The following is a 24,285-nucleotide window of genomic DNA, read 5'->3' as shown; positions in this document are numbered from 1 at the left end:
CAGGCACATACCTGATCATCTACATTTGCTCTCTTACAACACTAAACTAAGTTTTCTACCTTTACCTTACATCTACCTACCACTTCAGCATTTTATTAAAAATAATAATAATAAAGAGAGAAATGTGGTATCCACATATAAATCAAGTATAAAAACCAAATGAGTATTCATATTTGAACTGACTGTTTATAGTTCATAATGCATGAGCAAAACCGAAAGTTTCTGTGATGACTGCCCTTGTACTGTTCACTATGTAACTTATTCATTATGTAAGAATTTGTTCTACATGTAAGAACTTGTTTGTTATGCCTCAGAAGATTGGAGACTGACGAAAATTAGGCTTGGGGTGGATTAATGATTGTGCATTGAGCATTGACTCCCCTATACAGAATTTTATTGTCGTTAACAACCATTTGATCAATAAGTATGAGAGATGCCCTCACAAAAAAAAAAAAAAGGACAGACTTCCAATGGTAAAATAAATAAGTAACCGGGATGTAATGTATAGCATAAGGAATATAGTCAAGATATTGTAACAGCTTGGTAGGGTGATAGCTGGAACCTAGAATTATGTATATAAATGTTTTACCACTGTGTTGTACACTTGAAACTCATGTAATGTAATACTGTGCGTCAACTACCCTTCAATAAAAAATAATCATTTAAAAAAAAAAAATGGTCCCATCAGCTAGCTAAGCATTTTATTGGAAACGATTTTCCGTCACTCTTGTTGACTGTATAAGGGAGAATTGTTTATGGTGTTTGATTAGTTTGATTCTGCAGTGACTTTTCATTTACAGTGAACTCTTTCTTTTAAATACCTGCTATAATTTACATTTTAGGTATCCTCACGGTCTATTGTTTTTCTTTTCAGGTTATGCTTCCTCCTGGAGCCCAGCATTCTGATGAGAAAGGTGCTAAAGAGCTCGTCCTTGATGATGATGAGTGTCCTTTACAAATTTTCAGGGAGTGGCCGAGCGATAAAGGTAAAGAGTGATTTTATTTGTCAGAGAATGACTCCTATGATAGGGTAACTTTCTACCTGATGTTACCAGTCGTTCACCTTCGGGGAGTGTGCACAGCAATGTCTCTACCCATGCGCTCTGTGCTGCTCAGTTTTCTGCCTTCCTCGGCTTGCTGGATGGTTCCTCGGTGGGCCCCTGTCCACCATGTGAGTCTGCTGTGCGGACCCGGAGCAGATGGACTGTCACACCCTGGCGGGAGGCCTGGGTCTAGAAAAAGCTGGTCTCAGCTGTGGGTCAGGAAGTGGGGTCTTTCTGTGCGGACAAGATGAACTGGGTGGTGTTGGGACAGATTTTTTAAATTAGGGAAAGTAACCTACAGCCCTAAAGATTGTTCAGTAATCTAGTCATTTCAGCTAGTGAATTCAGCCTTTTACTCTTCAAATGATTTCCCCCAATTATTTCAAAGTAGTGAAGACTTAAAAGCTGTGTTTTTATAAAATACAGTTTTCTTGCTTTTAACTTCACATTATAAGCTAACTGTTGCTCAGTAGAGGGTCTTTGCATTAATAAAGACATACAAATTTATTGCCAATGAATCCTATCAATACTGGAATATAGATTGGGAGTTTTAAGTAAACTTGCTTAGTACTTCTAGACTGATAAACTTCATAAAAGTGAAGTTGCTTTGAATTCTGAGTTAATTCAATTGAATTAAATAAAAATCAAGTGAAGTGAAAATATATTTGTACATTTGTTATATATGTATGTGAATTTATTGATCATAGGGTTATTTATTAATATAATTCTTAAACTGATGTTTTTCAAGAATGTAGTATGCTAGCGTAGTTAATTTAAAATAATCTTTGGAAGTTGCTTATTAGAGTTTTTCAGAACACATCAAGAGATTAATATTTTCTCTTTGAGTAGAAGTAAATTGGGTAAGATTTTGCTCAGATATTCCTGGGGAGATGTTATTAATTATTCAATTACATTTTCTTGATATATCTTTGAACAGATGACTGCTGGTCAGCTGGTCATCTTCACTAACTTAAGTCTGGTTGATAATTTCCAATGTCACTATTCTAGGGATCTTAGTCTTTCAGTTGAAGAGGAGGCCACTGGACTATATCCCAAAGAAAACTAAGAGACACAGTGATGGGAAGCTGGTGAGGGGGAAGGAGAGAGCAGAGGGCTCTGGCTGCGGCTCTGCACTTCCGCCTGAAAAGCTGCCCTATCTGGTAGAGTTGAGCCCAGGTGAGAAATGTGACGAATAGTCATGCTTTCTAATGAATTTTATTTAAGTAGCTTTTCTGTTGGCTGACAACCTTTTTAACTTTTATTTTTTACTGAAGTATAGTTGACATAAAATATTACATTGGTTTCAGGTACACATAGTGATTTGACAATTACATACATTGCAAAATGCTCACTGTGATAAATGTAGTTACCACCTGTCGCCACGCAAAGAAATTACTGAGGATCTTTTTCAGACTATTTATTAAAAAATAAAACCTTATGGTCATGGGATATATACTTTCATGCATAAAAATTAAGTTCTCGGGCAAAAAATGAATATTGAAAACAATTTTAAAATAGTGAATATAGAGAGCCTAAAGAGAGGTTTAAATGATCCATCCCCTTTTTAAAAATTTGAGAATCACCTTGTAAAATACTTAATCTACTAAAAAAAAATGAGAACCTGATGTGTTCTTCTCTTAGGACAGATTTAATAAAGGCAAATGCCTTTGGTTGTAACTAACCAATGCATAGATGTGGGACTGGCAGTCCAGCAGTTTTATGGCGCATCTGGGCACATCCATAGAGGAGCAATGGCCTGACTGATGCACCAGAGCTTTGTGTTTATCATACTATTGTCTAATGTAGGAAAAACGTCTGAAAAGAACAGCAGTACGTCTAAGAACTCCACCTGTGAGAAGAAGAATACTTGTTTGGTTTTAAAATTACAAGTTTATTTTCATGTTAATCCTCAGAATATTTTGTTTGTAGAGCCCTCTTAAGCTAAAGCCGTTGTTGTAAGTTAGCCATTGAGTAGATAAATACATTGACATTCTTAAAGAAATGTTTTATACATCCCTATGTAGTGTATATGTTTGCATATATATGTGATGTTAACTGTGAAATACTTGCTAAATTTAGCAAAACTACATCATTTATTATTTATTTGGTTAAAACAGTGGTATGTGACCTGTATTATAAAACGCTCTGAATAACTGAGTGTTGCACCCTCCACCCAGAACTACTTTGAAATAAACCTGTTAATAAGTGGAGAAAAAATTAACTGAAAACCAAACTGATTATTAGATAATTCATGGTTCCTGTGGCAGGAATTGTGCTCCTCTTTGATTCTTAAATGTCTACTCACAGGTTGTAACTAACCAATGCATATATGTGGGACTGGCGGTCCAGCAGTTTTATGGTGCCTCTGGGCATATCGATAGAGGAGCGATGGCCTGACTGATGCACCAGAGCTTCTAGCTGGGGGCAGTGTGCTGCAGGTAGCACATGTTACAGTCAATTAGGTTTGAGGATTCAAAACATGGCTTAGCTGTTTGTCAGGAAAGTGTCCCCTCAGCTCTGCTGGGAGGTTCTGGCTTCTCACAGGTCTCGGAGTCTGACCCAGGATCACCGTGTGTATGGAGAGGGGGAGTGTGGGCACTTGGTGCTCTGAAGCGGGTACCTGCTGTGTGAGACACACATTTGTTTTTGAACCTAAAAGTTTTTAGCATCTTTGGGCACTGGGTCTGCTCTTTAAAATTTTGCATTATGTGTTTGAAACTAATAATTGTTTTCTCCAAACTGAAAGTTTTGAGTATTATTAGCCCAAAGAGAATTGATAAGTAGCAGTTGATATGGAATAATTTAGAAATGAATAATGGCGAGTTAATTTGGGTGGACAGTAGAGGCAGGTGTTCATTCATCATTCAACAAGTATTACTGGCTATTTGTGTGTCAGACATTGTTCTGGGCCTTGCAGACAGAATACCAGCAGAGCTGGTTAAACCCCTGACCCTGACAGTTCCCCTGCCCAGGACCTTACATTCTAGGGAGAATTGTTCTTATGACTGCTTGTGTCATCTTACAGTGTCCCGGGTAATGAAGTGTACAGATTGGGGAAGATGACAGACCCGAGATAAACATTAGTTCTATATGACTTTCCCCACATACTGGCAGCAGCATGTTTCTACATGCTTGTTAATACATTTCCTCCCCATGTTGCCCTCTGCTGTCTTGGTCACCATTTACTGAGCTGCTCACTTAGGCTAAGCAGCGGGTACCGAGGTGAGTGAGAGGGCTCCTTCCCCCGAGTGAGCACGTGTTCGGATCAGGATCCACCACGATGAACCCCAGGGACTCTGCAGTATAACTTCCTGAGTACTTTGGGCTGCCTGCCGATCTTACTCATTTCACAAGTATCAGAAATTCCAGCTGCTCCCCCTGTCTTAGGGGTGAGCAGGTAGGTCGTGTGGGCCTGAATGCTTGGCCTCTGTCTCACGCTACGTCATACTGTCTTTTAAAGTTTTCATTATTACAAGTAGAGAGAGTCAGCATGCCGAATGAAATTGATTCACTTTCCACATAAAGGAAGTGATGTTCGTAAATGCTGATTTGCTGTGACTGGATCCGTCCTGTTTGCAGTGGGCAGGTCTTCAGCACGCATGTATCCTCACAGCTGGGCTGAGGCCCTGCAGTTGTGGGTGGAGGGTTTTGGGGTGAGGGTGTGTGCTTACACTGTGATTTGGAGGAATGGGGAGTAAAAAGCCACTTGCTTCTTTGCTTTGGATTTAAATGTGTTCTTTCAACAGGAGTCAGCCAGGTGGAGTGGTAGTCTCCTGTGTGATTAACTAACTGTTGCCTCCTGCTGCTCAGTGACTCACCTGTCGTCTTGGTGTTTCCCTTAAGTCTGCACTGGTTCTAAAAGATACTGCCTGGAGCACTGTTGTCTTGTCCTCACAGCTCTGGAAGCTGATGGGACGGAATGTACTTCTCACCCTCTGAAGTTGTCTCACTGCAGCTCACCCTCTCCTGTCTCTCCTCCTTCCTCTTCCACGTGTTCTGCATGGCCTCTGTCCCGCTGACGCTGCCTTCACCTGGGTCCTGTGCATGTGTGTAGCCCCAGGGAGAAGGGATCACTTTGCCTACTACAACTATCACACTTATGAAGGTAATGCTGTGCTTCATACTCCTTTTTTAACGAGGGCACTAACAGAACGTCAGGGCAAAGTAGTTAGCTGACCACGTAGTTGATGCATTAGCTTTTGAGTTGATACAAATAACTTACTCTAAGAAATTTAATGTACTTTCATTCTGTTTGTATCTAGTAAGTGGTCCATATCCAGAATTCATTTCATTTAATGGAAGCTAATTTTGCAAAAAATGTCCAGTTCTTTTATTTGGGTTAATTCTTTTTTTTTTTTTTTTTTTTTAATTTTTTTATTTTTATTGAAGGGTAGTTGGCAACAGTATTGCATTACATTAGTTTCAGGTGTACAACACAGTGATTCAACATTTATATACATGATAATTCTAGGTACCAGGTATCACCATACCAAGTTGTTAAAATATTTTGACTATATTCCTTATGCTATACATTACATCCCGGTTACTTATTTATTTTACAATTGGAAGTGTGTTTATATATATATATATATATTTTGTGAGGGCATCTCTCATATTTATTGATCAAATAGTTGTTAACCACAATAAATTTCTGTATAGGGGGGTCAATACTCAATGCACAATCATTAATCCACCCCAAGCCTAATTTTCGTCAGTCTCCAATCTTCTGATGCATAACGAACAAATTCTTACATGGAGTACAAATTCTTACATAGTGAATAAGTTACATGGTGAACAGTGCAAGGGCAGTCATCACAGAAGCTTTCGGTTTTGCTCATGCATTATGAACTATACACAGTTCAAATATGAATACTCATTTGATTTTTAAACTTGATTTATATGTGGATACCACATTTCTCTATTATTATTATTTTTAGTAAAATGCTGAAGTGGTAGGTAGATACGAGATAAAGGTAGAAAACCGAGTTTAGTGTTGTAAGAGAGCAAATGTAGATGATCAGGTGTGTGCCTGTAGACTATGTGTTAATCCGCGCTAGACTAGGGCAATAAAACATCCATGTATGCAGAAGATTTCTCTCAGAATTGGGTTAAGTCTTAAGTGAGAAATGGACTAAAGGAGGATGAGAGTGGTGTTCCCATCTCCCCTCCCCCTGCTGCCAAAAGAAGTTCAGAGGAGGGGGAGGAGGAGGCAGGCACAGAGGAAAAGAAAGGAAGAGAACATGGGGAGGGAGGGGGTAGGAAAGAGATGGGACTGAGACTGTGAGGCAGGGGGTGTCTCCGCTGTCTCTGTCTAGCCCCGGTGGGCGATAGGGAGCAAGTGTCCCTCCTCGGGCCGCGTGTCTGACGATCCTTAGGAGGCTAAAGAGGAAAAGGATCGGCCACACACTTGGGATGCTCTCTCTTTACGGTCTGACTTGTAGGGAACTCACTCACATTACTGTCAGGTTTCAGATGCTTAGCATTTGCCATGTTCTCCTGGTTTAAATTCATTTCTTCTTGTTAGCAAAGATGTATTTCCTTACTTGAAATATGTTTTTAGAATTTCATGCGTCTCAGTAATTATTGTCTTAAATAGTACAGCTAGTTGGTTTTACAGAAATACGTTTTTGTCTGTTGTATTTTTACATGTTATTTTTTTGCATGTTGAATCTAACAAGTACTTCCTGTGCTACATAAAGTTCTGTCACCTTTTAGCATCTTGTATTGGTTTGTTGAATTTTCTCCAAACTGATCATACAGGTTTTCATTGGATATTAGTTAACCAAACTGGGGTTTGTTCTTTTTAAAAAAATATATAAATAAGTGATGTTTACCAACTGTTTTGATATTTGTATGTGCATAGAGTCAAAGACAAGTTTTGGTTATTTTTATTCCTGAAAAGATTCTTTAACATTTTCATGTCTTCCTTAATGTGACACCATAAAATAATGGGACAGGGGGGAGAAGATGTATTTCCTTTTCACCTGGTGTACAAAACATGAGTACAATAAATCCATCAGCTTTCACCCAGAGTAGCCTCAGCCCGTGTGCTGATACTCTCTGAGGATTAGCATTTTAGTTCCAGTGGACCCAGTGAAAACGTGCTCCAGGTTGTGTTTCAGTGAGCTTCTGAAGGTTTTGGAGAGATTCTTAACTCCTGTATTGGTTCATTAAAATGTAAGCTCCATGGAGGTGTAAGTTGATGTCCACTTTCTAACTGGCACTTTGGCCTCTAGCACCCGCACAGCGCCCAGGGTGCAGCTTTCAGTGGATGAGGCCTGGACCGTCCCTGTGGTGTCACCCACCCTGCCCTGCCCCCACATGCTGTGGCAGAAAGGTTTCTTCTGGGCCGCAGCTTGAAGGCAGAAGCCACATTGGGTGTACATTGTGGAGTAAACACAAAAGTACCCTTTAAAAATATGTTCTTAGGCTGTGTTCATAATGGTCTATTTCCCCTTAATACTTACTAATAAATATTACTATTTATATTTATTAATAAATCTACTAATAAAAAGACTTTCTCATCCATGTCAGGAAAAGAATTAAAAAAAGGTCAAGAAGTGGAACAGTGTGAATAGTGATTTAGGGATGCCAGGGTTGGCGAATAAGCCCCAGCAACCCAAGTGAGTTTGAATTTCAGGTAAAACACCAGTTCGTTAGTGTAAGCATGTCCCAAATACTGAATGTTTAAACTAGTGCTGTGCATGTCATTGGACAGCCCTAAATAATATTCTAATGTTTGTGCCTAAAAAAGGAGGAAGAGGAATATGTATTGATAGTTTGTCTGCATAAAGTGGACTTTGAACCGTGGTTCTGGGGAGAGGCGGTGGGAGCTAGGGAGGGACAGGTCCTGCCACTGTGTGCTGGTTGTGCCTTTCAAATTTTGAACCACATGAAATATATTACATGTTTTTAAGAGAAGAAGGCTGTAGTGCCGTGGCGGGCAGCAGGGTCAGCTGTCTCTGCTCCGAGCACGCTCGCTCTCTGTAGTTGTGGGAAGGGAGTGAAGAGGTTGTGGACCCATGGGCAGGTGGCAGGAGGGGGCCGTGGGTAGGATACCCGTGGAGGAGGGAGTTTGTTTGGGCAACAGTGTCCCGTCCGTTCCTGCCTGTGTGAACGGTGGCCCTGTCGTGAGGGGGACAGGCTCTCTGGGAAGAAAGGGCCCTTTGAGCACCGCCTGCCTTGCCTCCCTTCTCCCTAAACTCCAGCCAGCACCCTCTTACCTACCGAGTCCTGTGCCACCATTCAGAATCTCTAAAGGCTTTATCTGCTTTTTCTGTTGCTACTGTAAGTAGTAGGAAAAGGGCCTGGAAAAGGTTTATTCCCAGTTGCCTGTGGCTAGGTGTCCCTGAGAGTGAGGTGAGAGGGCGTTTCTGCCCCTGCCCCCGCACTCCTGACTATGGACATGGAGAAGCATGAACACGCATCTGTGAGCTCCCACCATAACTGTCAGAGCATTCAAAGTTGAGAAGAGTATTAACATGAATTTTTCTCTCCATCTAAGCAGACATATTTTTCATGTTCTTGCAGGTTTCAACTTTGTATTGAAATAATTGTTTTGATCACTTTTGCTTTATTTATAATTCATTTGTGTAATTTCTGTGTCACCATATTGTAGTATACTGTTTTCTTCATTTTAAGTCAGTAACTATTTACTATTAATATGTTAAGTCTTTACTGAATGCATACTGTGGATCAGGTGCTGTGCGAGGTGCCAGAATAAAGACCTTTTAAAAACCTAGTCACCAAGGAGCTAGGAGAGGGGAGAGGCAAGTGAATAGAGATCATGGAAAAACGTGGCTGGTGGCATTGGGAGAAAGTCCTTGTGCTGTGGAGGAGGAGGGGACAGCACTTCCCGGCAGCCGTGGTCAGCAGGACTGCCCGAGGTGTTTGACCGAGCCAGACGGCCGCATTCCTCAGGGTTGGACTCTGGTCCAGAGGGAACTGCCCATTCTCTACAGGAGGGCCCCACGTGGCTCTGCCGCCTCATTGGGCTCAATACTCGGAGTTGACAGTAAAACTATTCAGTAAATGCTTCAGTTGACACCATGTGCAACGGCTGCGAAGCTGTGTGGATGATGAGCCAATTTTTTATGCATATTAGACATTGGCATCTCTTCTTACCTCCGCTCAGATTTCCAGATTTCTGAAATGTTTCAGAAATAGCAAGTGTTACTAGAATGCTGTTTGTGCACTCTAGGGTAGCGACCGTTCCAACAGAACTTACCTGTTGTGGTGTCTTGTCTGTGAGCTGAGACCGCACCATAGCCAAGAGAGTTAAGTGGTCCTAAACCCTGCGTGCACTCCAGATGTTTGGCTTCTGAAGCTCTCGTAGCTTATATTCCGATCCCAGTAACTGAATTCTATCAGGCAGGTCACAGCTGATCTGGAGGTTATGAAGGCACTAGTGCAGTGGGCCAGGGAGACTCTGCTCAGCCTGTAGGGCAGACCTTGCATGGCTGTGCACCCCCCAGGCTGACCGTCATGGCCCTGAGGCTCCGGTCCCTGAGGTGCGCCTCCTCGTACGTCAACAGCGACTCTGAAGTGAAGTCAGTGAGTCTTCTGATAACACCCTCCTGTATTGGATGGAAGATAGTAGGTGAGAAAGGCACAAATGCACGGGAGAAACGGCACGGATGTCTAGGCAGTGGTTCTTTCTCCCCGCCTCCCCCAGCACTCCAATCGTGGAGATTCAGGCACAGGGCTGTTAGACACCCCAGCAGTTCATAGAGGGGTGAAATGACACAAAACCTGGACACGTAGCCCCCTTTCTGGCCTGCACCTTGCTTTTGTAGTCCACAGAGGTGAGCACTTTCAGCAGTACTCCTGACTGGACCTTCATGTCATTAATGGATGTCAGGGTGTCAGAGATGATAGAAGACACGTGCTGGGGCCTCAGACCGGGGATTTGGGTTTAGAAGGTCACCCCCGTGAGCTGTGAGCTTGTATCTAAAAGCCTTCGTTGGTGAGTCAGCTGCCCCCGTCAGCCAGTAGGCGCAGCGGGCATGTAGACAGCAGGTCTGCTGTGAGGTCTGGTCTGAGGGGAAGGAAGGTCCATGTGGTTTGATTATCTGCATTTGCTGAATGAATTGACAAAAATCCAAGGCTTTGTGGTGGAAGAAATTTCTTTGTAGGTGGTAAGAAAATGTTGGTATGAATTACATTATTAATTTTATTATACAGAAGTTGTATATCATAAACAGAAGCTGGTGTGGTTATATCTTAATTTGAGTTTTCTGTATCCAAATAGTTAAATTGCATGTATAAACTTGGAGAGTTCTTTGGAAAGCAGTCCTGAGAATCGGGATCTGTAGTGTCATCCCTGAGATACCTTTTGTCTGCTTGCCTTGATTGCTTGTTTGTTTCCAGTAGCATGACAAGAACACCAGACTTTTCAAATGAAGCTCTGCTCCTTCTCTTCTCGCAGACGGTTCTGACTCCAGAGATAAGCCCAAGCTTTACCGCCTTCAGCTAAGTGTCACTGAGGTTGGGACAGAGAAGTCCGACAACGGCTCCATCCAGGTGCGTGATCGCGCGGCAGCTCAAAGCTTCCCTTGTAGCTCACGCTGCGGCAGGTGATCACACATGGTGCAGAGCCTGCCACGAGTTGGCGAATGAATGAATGGCTGAAAGACTTTGTATTTTAATATAAGTAACTTGTTTACTGTGTCACTTTTCTTTGCCTCAGCGTGAAAAGAGCAGGGTGTGAGTTTATGTCCATGCCCCGCCTTTGGCAGCTTGGAGTGGTGATGCCTCCCTCTGAGACCAGGGGCTTTTCTCTAAAAGATAGTGATAACTTCATAGGTCTGTTTGAGGGTTAAGGGAAATAATAAAGTGCCTGTCACTGAGCCTGATGCACACAGTACTAGGCATTCAATAAATTAGAGTTAAAATGTTAGCCAAATACCGCTCTTAAGTACTCGATTCAAAGAGCGTAACATGCTCCTTGGAGAGGGGTGGTCAGGTTCCTCGGCTGACTGAAGCTGGACTCAGGGAGGTTGCCCATCCTCCATATTCTCATTTTCCGGCTGGGAGGTGATGGGTCAGTTCATTCATTTTGACTTTCTAATATCCCTTCTTAACACAGCAGTAAAACAGATACATATAGGAATTTGTACTCCTAATGATCTATATGGCTGTACCCATTAATTGTATAATAAATGCTTAAGATGACATGCTTTTCAATGCAGTTACAATAGATCTTAAGTTACTGGATGCTAAAAGTATGTTCAGTCATTTTGACACTTTTTGGACAATTTTTAATTTTTATGCTATTGGAGGGAAATCACCTAAAAGACACCAAAAATCCAGAGCTTACTAGATTACATTTATTATAAAAGGGGAACCCATGGTTCTAAAATGCTGTTTTTAAATACTAGGTATTTTTTGATAGGCATCTCTCTGATTTCCTCTTATTTTCAGTTGTTTGGTTCGGGAATTCAGCCCCATCACTGTGACCTCACCAACATGGATGGTGTTGTCACTGTCACTCCAAGAAGCATGGATGCCGAGACGCTCGTGGAAGGGCAGCGCATCTCAGAGACGACCATGCTGCAGAGCGGAATGAAGGTGCAGTTCGGGGCGTCACACGTGTTCAAGTTCGTGGATCCCAGCCAGGACCACATGCTCACCAAGAGATCTGTGGATGGAGGCTTGACGGTGAAGGGTCCCAGACATAAGCCTGGGTAATAATCACACATCGACTTCGAGGGGTTTAGAGTGTTTTGATTATGTTTAAACAATCTGAATTAGGCAGAGATCATGTTATTTTTATTTTGTTTTAATTTTTAAAAATTCCAAGTAGGGTTTGCGGTTCTGGTTCTTGACGTGGGTTGGTTTCAGAGAGAAGAAGAAAGATCCAGGGGGCTTGCCTTCATCTTAAATGTGGAAGTTGTGGCTGGTTCTTAAATTGTTCTCAGTCTGGTTTTCAGCTGTGCTGCGTGTGTGCTTTTGTGATGAACTACGGGGTTCTCTGTGGCTGAAGTCTGTGCTGAGGCTCTTGCAGTGCACCCCAGGGTAATGAAGCGTGTCATCATCTTTAGGGAATTCAAAATATTTTAGCCCCACCTGGTGTCTTTCTGAGGACGTGCAGTGTGGGCCCATCACCTGGCAGCAAAAATCCTTCCTATCCAGTAAAGCTTGTGAGATGGGGAGAGCAGCCTCCTTTTTTGGTAATTTAAGAAAAAGCAGGTATTGTGGGTCTTCTCTTAACACGTCTGGCAGGTGACGAGGTGTGGGCTTCAAAGACTCTTCCTTTGTGCTTGAAAGCAACTGCAGGGCGCCGGTTCCACCAGCACATGGGGGGCCTTTTCTGCCCTGCCCCATCGTTGTTTGTGTCCATGACCTCTTTGGCTAGCCTCCCAGAGCTTACACTTTGGGCCAGGTGTGGAATTTCACTTTCTTCATACTGTATTGGTAGAAACTCTGCTTCAATTGATTGTTTCTGATGGGTCATTGATGAACTCTGCTGCTGTTCATTCTGTGTGCATTGAGTCCTGGCAAAGGAAAAGGGAGATGAGCAGCTAGTACAATTTAGACTTGATGTCTTTCTCCAAGAGGAACACCCGTGGATCATCGCACATGTCCGTACAGGCAGAGTGGATCCTGGAGGTGGCATGGGCTGCGTGAGGCCTCCGGTTCCAGCCTCTCACATCGAGCTCCAGGCTCCAGCAAATGACCAAACCTTAGTTCCCAGGAAAAACGGCACATGCCTATAGTCCTCAAGAAGGTCCATGTCTGTCTGACTCTCTCTTCCAGCTTTAAACTGATTGTGTGCCTAACCCATCCTTTCTAACTGTGCCCAGGAGACCCAGATTCTCATTTCCTTTTGTAAGGTTAAGTATCTGCCTTTGCCCCACTTTCTGTTCCTCATCCTGACTTCTTAGCACAGGTTCTTTTGTTCAGCAAATGATCGTGCTCAGAAGTCTTCCACTGTCGTTGTTAACCTCTCCTCAGCCTTGCCTCCTCCTGTCAGCATCCCAGAGCTTTCCATGTGGAGGAATGCCTGCTTTGGAAGGGGCCTTACTTTCCACTTGCTCCTAGGATGTTCCCCCAAAGAGGTCACCCCGTGCGACCCTTCCTCCCGGTGCCGGGCGTGCTGTCTCATGGGAGTACCTGTAGTTGCTGCCTCCCGTTCACAGTGGCGCTTTCATCCTGAGTTTCACATCCTCATGCTGATGGCATTAGTGACGTTATGATCGGGACCGCTGCTGTGTGTGACCGCGATCCTGCGCACTGTGTCTGCCCCACTGTTAATGCCCATCCTTCTGTTTTGCTCAGGGGTGTTTTTCCATAGGTGAAAAAGTCACCTCCCTGTTGCTGTTTGCTACAGTGGTTCCTTTGTTAGAGGCCTGCAGTTGTGTCTTTTACTCATACCTCTGGCCAGGTGCAGAGATCAGACAGGAATATGGCTTAGGTTTCAATGAAGGGAACATGCTGTGAAATTTTATTACATCTTTTCCCTACAGAACAGCAAAAACTGCTCGGTGGTTGAATGTACCAGTACTTAGTGTTCATCTATAAGTTAGGAAGAGCTTTCAGTTTTTTATAAACATAAATTTTGTTCTAATATCAAACTATTACACTAATTTCTAGGTAGGTAACCTAAGTAATTTTTTTTTTCAAGGATTCTATATATGTATTTTTTTACTGAGGTATAATTGACATATGTTCAGGTGTACAACATAATGAGTCAGTGTTTATATGTATTGTGAAATGATCACCACAGACTAGTTGATATCCATCCTCAACCTTAGCTGTACATTTTTTTCTCGTGATGAGAACTTTTAAGACTTAGTCTCTGAGGAGCTTTCAGATATGTACTACAGTTTTATTAACTATAGTCACAATGCTCTTTCACATTACACACATGAATTTTATGTCCCAATGACTTCATTCATAAATAGAAGTTGTGTATCTTTTGGCACATTTTGCTCACCCTCCACCCCCTGCCTCTGGCAATGACCAGTCTGTTTTCTGTATCATTGAGCTTGGGTTTGTTTTGTTTTGTTTTTAAGATTCCCCATGTAAGTGAGATCAGACGGTATTTGTCTTTCTCTGACTGATTTCACTTAGCATAATGTCTTCAAGGCCCATCCATGTTGTGGCAAATGGCAAGATTTCTTATGGCTGAATAGTGTTCCATTGTGTGTGTGTGCGCACATACGTACACACACACACACATCTTTATCTGTTCATGCATCAGTGGGCACTGGGTTATTTCTCCTTGCAGCTTTCAGATGGGTCATGCAATGTCGCTATAGTCACAATGTTGTCATGTGTCTTGGCCATTATAAATAACACTGCAGTGAACATGGGGGTGCATGTATTTTTTGAGTTAGTGTTTTCATTTCCTTGAGAGAAATACCCAGATGTGGGATCGCTGGATCATATGGTGGCTGTAGTGTTAATTTTTGAGGAATCTCCTCCTGTTTTCCACACTGGCTGCACCAGTTTACGTTTCCACCAAGAGGCTCCCTTTTCTCCATGACCTCAGCAATGCTTGCTGTTTCTTCTCCTTTTGAGAATGACTTCGGTCTAGCAGGTGTGAGTTGGAAGCTGTGGTTTGCATTTCCCTGATGATCTGTGATGTCGAGCATCCTTTCAGGTACTCTTGGTCATCTGTGTATCTTCTCTGGGAAAATGTCTATTCCGATGCTCCATCCAGTTTTTAGTCAGTGTTCTTGCCTATCGAGTTATGTGAATTCTTCATTCATTCTGGATATTAGCCCCTCCTCAGATATGTAGTTTGCAAGTACTTTTCCCCATTCAGTAGGTTGTCTCTTTTCATTTTGTTGGTTTTGTTTCCTGTGCAGATGCTGCTGAGTTTGATGGCATCCTACTTGATTGTTTTTGTTTGTGTTGCCTTTGTGTTTGGTGTCAGAGCCAGGAAATCATTGCCAAGACCCATGTCACGGGGCTCCCACCTTACTCTCTCATGGGGGTTTTACCATGTCAGAACTGGCAGTCAAGTCTTTAGGCTGGTGTATCATGTGAGGCAGTGTCCAGTCTTATTCTTTTGCGTGTGGCTGTCTGGCACCATTTATTGAAGAGACTGTCCTCCCCCTTTGTATGTTCGTGCCTCCATTGTCGTAGACTGACCATACGTGTGTGGGGTTATTTCTGTCCTCTCTCATGGGCTGGGACCAAAGGATTGTGCTCCCTCTTCATTTCTGCCAAAGAACTGTAGCTTGCTTCAGGTTATTGGCGATTTAAAATGAGGTTTTGTATATATTCTGAACTAATTTTTCAAAATGATGAGTGTAACTATTTTGACTTTTTGAGATACTCTAAAAAAATGTTTAAACCAGAATAACTCTTGATCTGATTACTAGCATTGTCAACTACTTCCCCACTTCTTTGTTTGTAGCCTAAGTAGAGGTATCTGTGAGCTTTTCAGAAATCATCAGAGTGGCTTTCAGACAGGGCAGCTCAGCTCCTGTGCCCTGTGAGCGCTGATCCCTTCCCTGGGCCCACACACGGGCTTGTGAAGCCCTCAGACCCCTGCACTTCCTCGCGTGCCACTTGCATCCCAGACGCAGGTGACAGGGAAAAATTGCTTGTTCTCTTTTATGGTTCCTTTCAATTTATTGATATTCAAGTGTCATTTAAAAAAATATCCTGAGATTCAGTGTACATCAGTAAAAGTTCATGAAGCTACAATAGATTTTTTGTTCTATAATTTTCTGTGCTGAAAATAGAGGGAGTTCTTGAAAATCTTTGAACATTGGGAAATACAGCTAACTGCCCCTTTTTTATTATTAAAGAGGAGAAAACTGCACTCTATTATTTCAGAATTAATTCTATATATTTCTTTTTTTACCCCAACAGAATTGTTCAGGAGACAACTTTTGACTTAGGAGGAGATGTTCATAGTGGAACAGCGTTACCAGTAAGCAAGGTAGGCGGCTGTATGTTGCCTGAGGGGACTGTGGCGATACCGTCACAGGACACGTGAATGAGTTACTGGCAACATACTTGTGAAAACAGGCTCACAGCGGTCTCTCAGTGTGAGCTGTCCTGACCTACTGTGTTGCTGCTTAGTGACACATAAAAGGCCTGGCAGCCCATCTTCTTCCCTAGAGCTGGGGAGACTGTGCTTCTTTCCAAGAAGTGTGTCCTAGGCTTTTGCTGTGCGTAAGCAGCCCATCCTGGCCATGGGCCCCTGAACATAAAGGGCTCCTGCCCCTTGGGCCCTGCCTTGGGCCCCAGCTTCTGCCTGTCAGCTCGCCGTCCCAGGCACTTTGATCCCAGCTGTCCCCGACCTTCTGCATGGCCATTGTCTGTGTGCTCACCTTGGTCGTCTGTTGCTGGGTGACACACCACCCCATGGCCTTGGGGACAAGTGGCAGTTGGTTGTGCAGCATAGTTTGCACTCGGCTGGGCCGTTGGCTGGTCTTGCTGGTGGCCACTTGTGTTGCTGCATTTGGCTGGTGGGTTAGTTGGGTGGCCAGGTGGTGTTGGGTTGCAGGGGCTGGCCTCCTACGCCCTGTCAACTTGGGTCCTCTCTACGGGGCGTCCAGCTGCCCCGGTGCCTCACAGGAACCACAGAGTTACAAGCTCTGAGGGCTTGGGCCCAGGCTGGCACCACATTGAGTCCCTGGTTCAACTGGTGGATGGGCTAAAGCAAAAGTGGAGCTCAGCCTGGGTTCCGCAGAAGGGGCTGCTCAGGGTATGGCTGGTTGAGGCTGTGATGCAGCAAACCCAAGGTCCTGGGGCATTTCATCACCAGAGTGTGGTGGTACCTCTTGTTTTAAAAACCCTGCTGCACCCCCGAACTGCTGCCCCCCACCTTTCTACTCCTATCCATAGTGTGGTTTCTGCAGCTCCCAGGGGGCCCCTTCCTCTGCATGGGAATATCTGTCGCGGGCACGGTGACCACAGACTCCCAAGTTCCATGTGTGTTCTGGCTCTGTGTCTTAGCTGGGCCACCGCCACCTGCTTGGAGCACTTCCGTCCTTCGGCTTCCTGGCTATCTCTGTCCTGACTTGTCCCACCTCTTCGTTCCTCCTCTGCTTGACTTACATTTGGGGGGCCAAGGTTTCTGACCTAGGGCCACTGCCTCTGTTATACATGTTCCCTTGATAATCTTATGTATTGCCTAAAATAAAACACCATCTATTTATTAATTACTCCTGTGTTTTTGGCCCTGACCTCCCCAGACTGTAGGACTGCTTCATGTACACACAGGGGACGTCTGACACGTGTTGCAAATCTAACACAGCTAAAACAGAGCTGTATTTTCTTTCTCCAACATCTTTCTTTTCCGGATCCCACCCCATCTCAGTAAACAATGTTGCTTCAGCCGAATTTGTCACAAGATGTCCTTGGTCCTTTCCTGCTCCCAACCTCCATGTCCAGTCACTGGCAAGTTTTGTTTGCTCTCCCTGTGAAATAGTCTACAGGTGTCTGCCTTTCTCCACCATCACTCCCAGAGGCCGGCGCAGGCTGTGGTCCTCGCTGGCAGGGGTGCTGCACAGCCTCCTGGATAGCACCCCTTCCTCTTACCACCCTAGCTCTGCATTCTCCCCGCAGCCAGGCCAGGGTTGTAAAAATGCATCCCATTCTGCTGCTGCCCTGCTTTCAGAGCCCCGTGGGCTCTCCTTCCAGACTTCCCAGTCTTCACTGTATCCTGCACAGCTCCTGCTGTCCTGGGCTGCCTTCCCTCTCAGCCTAGTGCGTGCTGGCCACAGCTCCGTTATGTGCTGCGCACCGGTCATGCTGGCTTCTGTTCCCTGAGCGTCCACCCTTTCCTGTCGAAGGCCCAAGGGCGTGTCTCCCTAGAATATGCTTTCTGCTGACTTTCACGTGGCTAGCCCCTTCTTATCTCAGATCTTAGCGTAAGTCACCTCCTTGAAGGAGTCCTCTTGAGCATCCAGGCACTACTGCAAGTACCCTATGTTAAATTCTTTGTGTCGCTTTTTCACCATCTAATACAGTCTCTTGTTCACAGACTGTAGGACCTGAGCTCTGTATCAGTAGGTGTCTTGCTTGATACATTTGCTGCTGCTCTTCTGGTACCTAGAACAGAAAGCTGTCAGCAAAGTTCTGTTAAATAATTGAATGAGTAAAAACTCTTGGAACCATATGTAACTATCTGTATAAAATTTTTACTTTCTAATAAAAATGTATAGTCAACATAGAAAACAGGGTAAATAGACAAGAAAATGTAAGAAAAATGAAAATCATCCACAGTTTATAGTTGGCTATTGGGAATATTCTGATGGATCCTTTTCTGAACTATTTAAACATACGTGTGTTCATTTATACCTTTTAACATAGTTAAATCTGTCTCTACACACACATACAACCTTTCTGTCTTGCTTCCTTTGACTTATGTTTTGTGAGCATTTCCTTTGAAAATCACTTGAAAACAAGCAAAACTTGGTTTTGTAATATTTAGCATAGAAACATGTTTATCCATTGCCCTATTATTCTTGTATAACAATTTGTCATCTAACTATTGCCATCCACTGACCAAGCAGTTTATGGGACTCATTATTGTGTATGAATATGCATGTTTATAAGCAAAGCTGTCATGATGCTCTATACTGATGCACATTTTAAGTAATATAATGAAGGATAGGTTTAATGAACTTTGATGAATAGACAACAAAACGTTAAGCGGTTCTGTAATATGAAAATATTGTGAGGCATTGATGACATTGGGACAGCACAGGAAAAAGTACTTAGTAGAGCATAGATTGTAGTCTCATTTACGGAAAACAGGAAAAACTGGAAAGGGGCATACAGCCCAATGTTAACCCCTGGCTGGGAAGACAAAGTTGATTTTTATTTACTTATCTGTGCTTAATTTCTACAGTAAACAGATGTAATACAAAATCTTATATAAAATTTTTGCTGCAGTGGATTTCTTTATACAAATTTGGCTCTTTTTTCTGATTGTTTTCTTAGTATAAGTAGCATCCTATTTGTCTGCCACAGGTTGATTAGGAATGTGTGCTGTTAGGAAGGTTTAAAGGCATTGAGTTACTATATATGTATTTTTTTTTCCTTTGTTAATGGCAAGAAGTAAACAAGTTTCTGTACTGAATTCTTCATTAGGTATTGAGCTATAATGAGCAGATTTTTAAATTATTTTCTTAAAAATAAAGACCCCTTCTCTTACTGTTGTATTCTCTCAACTCTGTCCTGATTTAAGAGCACCTTTTGGAATAGAGCCACTATTATTACTGTACTTCTGGAAGAACCCTTGTCCATGTGTATGAACAGCTTTTGCATGCCTGTGTTTTAAGCCAACTCCTAGCTCCTTTTTGGAAGTGGCTATCATTGCTGTCACCAGAGCAGTGTCCATGGCCAGCCACTGTGGGCGCTGCTGGGCCTTTTCTCTGCTCTTCTCTGCGTCCTCTCCTGCCCACTCCTTGGCGGCCTTGCATCAGATCTTCACCTGTAGCATGAAGTGTAAAGCTTGGTTGGTCTGCATGGTGTTTTTAAGGCCCTGTGTTTCCCCCTGGCTTAGAGTACCACCAGACTGGACAGCGACAGGGCACCATCTGCCCCCAGCACAACTGAGCGAGGGACGGTGAAGCCGGCGGTCAGAGTGGAGCAGCAGGACTTCCGCAGGCAAGAAAGCAGGTGGGGGCAGCTGCGCTTGGGATTTTGTGCTCAAGTAAGGTGTTCCGAGGAGGGTCTGGGGTCGGGGTTATTGAGTCCATCTTTAGAACGTTAGCAGTAGTTGTGGAGTATTTACTTCCTGTGTTATTGAATTGGAAAAATGCTACATCGACAGTCATATCTCTTTTTTTATTAATTAAGGTATTATTGATATACAATCACGTGAGCAACATTGTGGTTACTAGATTCCCCCCATTATCAAGTCCCCCCCACATACCCCATTACAGTCAGCGTCCATCAGCCTAGTAAGACGCTATAGAGTCACTACTTGTCTTCTCTGTGCTATACTTTCCTTCCCCAAATAGTCATATCTCTTATATGCACATATGCCACAGTGTCAGCCCATTGATTAGGAGGCACATTGAGTTGAAAATTTCTATTTTAAATATGCTACTCTGAATGCATGGAGAAAGAGAGGTTTTTAACAGGATTTTAACATTTGATCATTTTTCATATTTAGATAAAACCAATCATTTCACTCACTTCTAGAAGAAATTCTCACATACTTAAAAATGCACAAAGCCAAAAATGATTCTGAAGTAGAGATTTTAAGAACTATACAGTGCCAGATACTGTGTCTTGCGCTCTGGTGTGATGTTCCTCCTGTTGAAAAAGATGGGATGAATTATTTTTTCTCCTGGAATTGTTCTTGTCTAGTTCTTTTTTTTTTTTGAGAGGGCATATCTTATATTTATTGATCAAATGGTTGTTAACAACAATAAAATTCTGTATAGGGGACTCAATGCACAATCATTAATCAACCCCAAGCCTAATTCTCAACAGTCTCCAATCTTCTAAAGTATAATGAACAAGTTCTTACATGGTGAACAAATTCTTACATAGTGAATAAGTTCTTACATGGTGAACAGTGCAAGGGGCAGTCATCACAGAAACATTCGGTTTTGATCACGCATTATGAACCATAAACAATCAGGTCAAATATGAATATTCATTTGATTTTTATACTTGATTTATATGTAGATACCACATTTCTCCCTTTATTATTATTATTATTTTTATTTTTAATAAAATGCTGAAGTGGTAGGTAGATGTAAGGTAAAGGTAGAAAACTTAGTTTAGTGTTGTAAGAGAGCAAATGTAGATGATCAGGTATGTGCCTGTAGACTATGTGTTAATCCAAGCTAGACAAGGGCAACAAAACATCCACGGATGCAGAAGATTTCTCTCAAAACAGGGGGGGAGAGGTTCTAAGCCTCACCTCTGTTGATCCCCAATTTCTCACCTGATGGCCCCCCTGTGACTGTGCCTGTCTTAGGTTGTTCCTCCCTTGAGGAATCTTACCCGTCTCTGGCTAACCAGCGGGGCCATACAGGGAGATGTAAAGTTGGTAAGTGAGAGAGAAGCCATATTGTTTGAAAAGGTTAGCTTTTTACTTCTATGCATATTTATGCCCTGTGGCTTCTATGCCCAGCATTTGTCTTGAGATATCTTTAGCACTTGGAGGAATTATGATACTCGGTAAATTCGATATGAGGCACAAATTCTATTTAAGGGTTGTAATTAGGAAGGAAGAAGAAAAGCTATAGAAGTAGCAGGCAGAAGAAAACATGGGGAGATTGATTATTTCTTTGACATATCTTCTTGTAGAGTAATTTAAGCATGTATAGGTTTTAAACTACTAATTAAATTGCACACACACATTAACATAACAGGAATACAGTTACATAACCAAAGCAGATCTATAATTACCAGCCATCTCCAGTGAGGCCAAGAAAACCAGTTAGGCATCCTAGGCATTTGTGAAAATTTGTCTATGATATGATGGATATTGTCCAACTGTACTTGAACAGTCTGAGAGAAATCAGACAAATTAAAAAACAGCCCATTCCTGGGAATTGTTCACATCCCATATGTTCTTTTAACAGTAGATAGTCTATAGTCACAAGATTTTGGAGCGCTGCAACTTGCACCCCTCCCAATTCTTGGTTGAATCGTCTAGTTCTTTTGAACAGAGAGTTTACATCTTTTCTTACTTCCTGTTCTTAGTGTTTTTAAATATATGTCCCCTTAATGAGAATTCTACTTCCTTGTGACCTCTGGAATTGTTTAAATGTTGAAATGTCCATTCCTCATCCATGGTAGTTAAATAACAAAGAGATGATGAGTCCAAGTGCTGGTGAGTTGGAACTGCAGCATTGTTGGGTGTTGGGGCTCTTAAGTGTGCTCAGAGCTCAGGCAGAAATAGGGAAATGCGGTATGTCACTGTGTTCCCTGTATCAGCGTGACACTGGAGCACTCATCTTTTGATGCTGTTCCAGTTTTGGTGAGACCATTCTGCTGGTCTCCTTCCATGGTCATATAACAAGTGTCAGCAGAGGCAGGAGATTTGCCCAGTCACTGCTCATCAATTCCCTGCCAGCCAGCTGACACCGTTGTATGCCCCCTTCCAGTAGAGGGCACTGTATGTTGTCAAATTTTGATGTCATTCATCACAGTAATTGAAGTTGTAGATTCAGGTGGAATCTCAGGTTCTTGTTTTCATTGTGGACTTTTGGTATTATGCAGGACCTGTTGGCTGTGCTAATTTTTTATGATAGTGTACCTTCTGTGTCTACTTGTTTTTGTTGCTGTGTTCTACAGTGAGATGTTCAGAATGGATTAGTATTCTAGTGTACCTCTGTTTGTTTACACAGTGATCAGGAGGTATGTATGGTAGCTTTTAGGCCACAAATACTTGAATGAGTGAATGAATCGCCATGGGGAGGGGAAATATCAGTTAGGATAATGCTTTTAGGATATGCAAAGTTAAGCAGTATAGATAAGTAGTACTTGCCTGTGGTGTGTTAGTACAGTGTCAGCACAGACATAATGGTTAAGCGCAGTCAGAGTATTTTATTCTGTGAGCATATACTTTAAACAGTTTTTTGCAAGATCAGATTGTTCTGCTTTGCAAAGACTTATTAAAGGTGTTCTTTGAACTGTAAGTATGTTACTTTGCTGATATATTAAGACACAGATGGAAACAAATGACTTCCCATTTTCTTTTTGTTTTCCACATATGCAGTGTTAGTATAAGCAGTGCTTGATCTAACTGATATCTTCATAAAAATCCAAGTTGTTTAATATATTTAAAATACTAACTTTAATTAAGAAAAAAATATTTTTGAATCACAGGAGGGACTTTGAAGTTATTATTGACATTTTTAAATTTTTTCAGTGAGAATTTAAATTCCTTGTTTTTACTAGATTTCTTGATGAAACACAGTTGGTAACACTCAGGTTCATTTTATGGGTATTAAATTGAAAATAACTGCTTGCCTGCAATTTTAGATGAATATGACAGGGTGGGAGAGATTAAAATAATTGAGTATTTATACCTATATTAGAGCATTTTATACCTAAATTCTTGTGTTAAATCCAAATTATTAAATCATAGACTGAATAGTAAACCTTGAAGCATATCATTTGATGAAAAGATTTTTGTTTTTACCTATAATGATTATTATAGTCACTCTTGTATTTTTTTCTTATTCCTCTTTGGTATACGGAGAAGGTGAGGAATGGGGGAAAGAGAGCATTGCTGTTGGAAAGGAATCACCCAGCCAGTCTGTACCTGTATAAAATCTGTTATCATAGGTTGGGGTTTTTTTCTCCTACCATTTTTGAAGTTTTTATTGTCTGAACTGATTATATGAGTGAGTCAAAATACTTAAGTCTGTCTGGTTCATTATGCTTTTGTCCAGGATTCAGGACTTAGATGTTTTGCTGAAAATGACTGTCTTTAAGGTCACTAGCAAGGTCAAATATCCAACAGCTGCTGACTGTTCGTTTCACCTAGGTTTCATTTGAACAAGCATCGGCCTCAGCTTGGTTTGCTCAGTAGATGTTTTCATTCCCTGGGCCTCACTGTCTCCCCACCATTGGGTTTCCAGTTCAGGTTGCCCGGGGCAGGACTCACGCCCTTCGCTTTTACCATCAGTTTTAGTTTTATCTTTTCAAAGATGGAATTTTGAAGCATTTCCTCATATTATCTATGTTAAAGTCGAACTACAATGATAAAAATACTGAGCTGTTGAGGAAGCTAACCACTTAGCTATTTGTGATTGGGGTGGGGAGGTGTACAAATGTTATACATAAAATATAGCTAGTGGCAAACTAATTTAGAGGAGTAATTAAATTGCTTGAAATTCTAATCACAAGTCAAAGTGAAAGAGTAAACTGAACATTACCCAATGAGAAAAGGACTAAATCTGTTTAGATAAAAGGCCTGAACTGGATTGGTAATGATCTATCCGCACATCTTAGAAAATCTGTGGTTCCTGGTGGCTTCCATGCATTTTTGACCATAGTACAGTCATAAGCTTGGGTTGCGTTGTGTCCCAGTAGAGTCATCCCTACGTATGTCCGTATTGTAAGTGGAAGAAGACTTCTGGGTGACTGCCCTACCTTCTGTCCTAACAGCCCCGGCAGGGTGACCTTGAAGGACTTATTTATAGAAATAGAAATGTCCTGACTTGGATTAATTTGATCCTGAATACCCGAAAACAGATAAACTTTAGTACAGTTCTGGCTCTTAGAAATGTTCAAAATTATAGTTTCTCTGTGTTGATATGTTGGCAGTTCCTTATTTTTGTAGGGTCAGGCCAAA

The 24,285-nt window shown here is 42.2% G+C and overlaps 1 protein-coding gene across 18 annotated transcripts in view; it reads left to right on the top strand.

The window, feature by feature from the left end:
* Nucleotides 1–24,285, top strand: part of AFDN (afadin, adherens junction formation factor) — a 135,562-nt gene that overhangs the window by 63,137 nt on the left and 48,140 nt on the right. For 12 of the 18 annotated variants that reach the window (XM_036926465.2, XM_036926479.2, XM_036926478.2 and 9 more), the window contains exons 7-13: nt 875–986; nt 2,052–2,219; nt 5,098–5,148; nt 10,471–10,565; nt 11,466–11,728; nt 15,873–15,942; nt 19,522–19,637. In XM_036926465.2, coding sequence (XP_036782360.2) covers nt 875–986; nt 2,052–2,219; nt 5,098–5,148; nt 10,471–10,565; nt 11,466–11,728; nt 15,873–15,942; nt 19,522–19,637 — 875 coding nt within the window. The remainder of the gene's footprint in view (nt 1–874; nt 987–2,051; nt 2,220–5,097; nt 5,149–10,470; nt 10,566–11,465; nt 11,729–15,872; nt 15,943–19,521; nt 19,638–24,285) is intronic. The other 6 variants (XM_036926480.2, XM_036926474.2, XM_057490274.1 and 3 more) reach the window with 2 other exon arrangements.

The sequence above is a fragment of the Manis pentadactyla genome, chromosome 12, assembly GCF_030020395.1.
Source record: "Manis pentadactyla isolate mManPen7 chromosome 12, mManPen7.hap1, whole genome shotgun sequence".
NCBI classification, from domain to species: domain Eukaryota; kingdom Metazoa; phylum Chordata; class Mammalia; order Pholidota; family Manidae; genus Manis; species Manis pentadactyla.
Note: the sequence above shows the minus strand (reverse complement) of the source record. Positions and strands in the feature narration are given on the sequence as shown.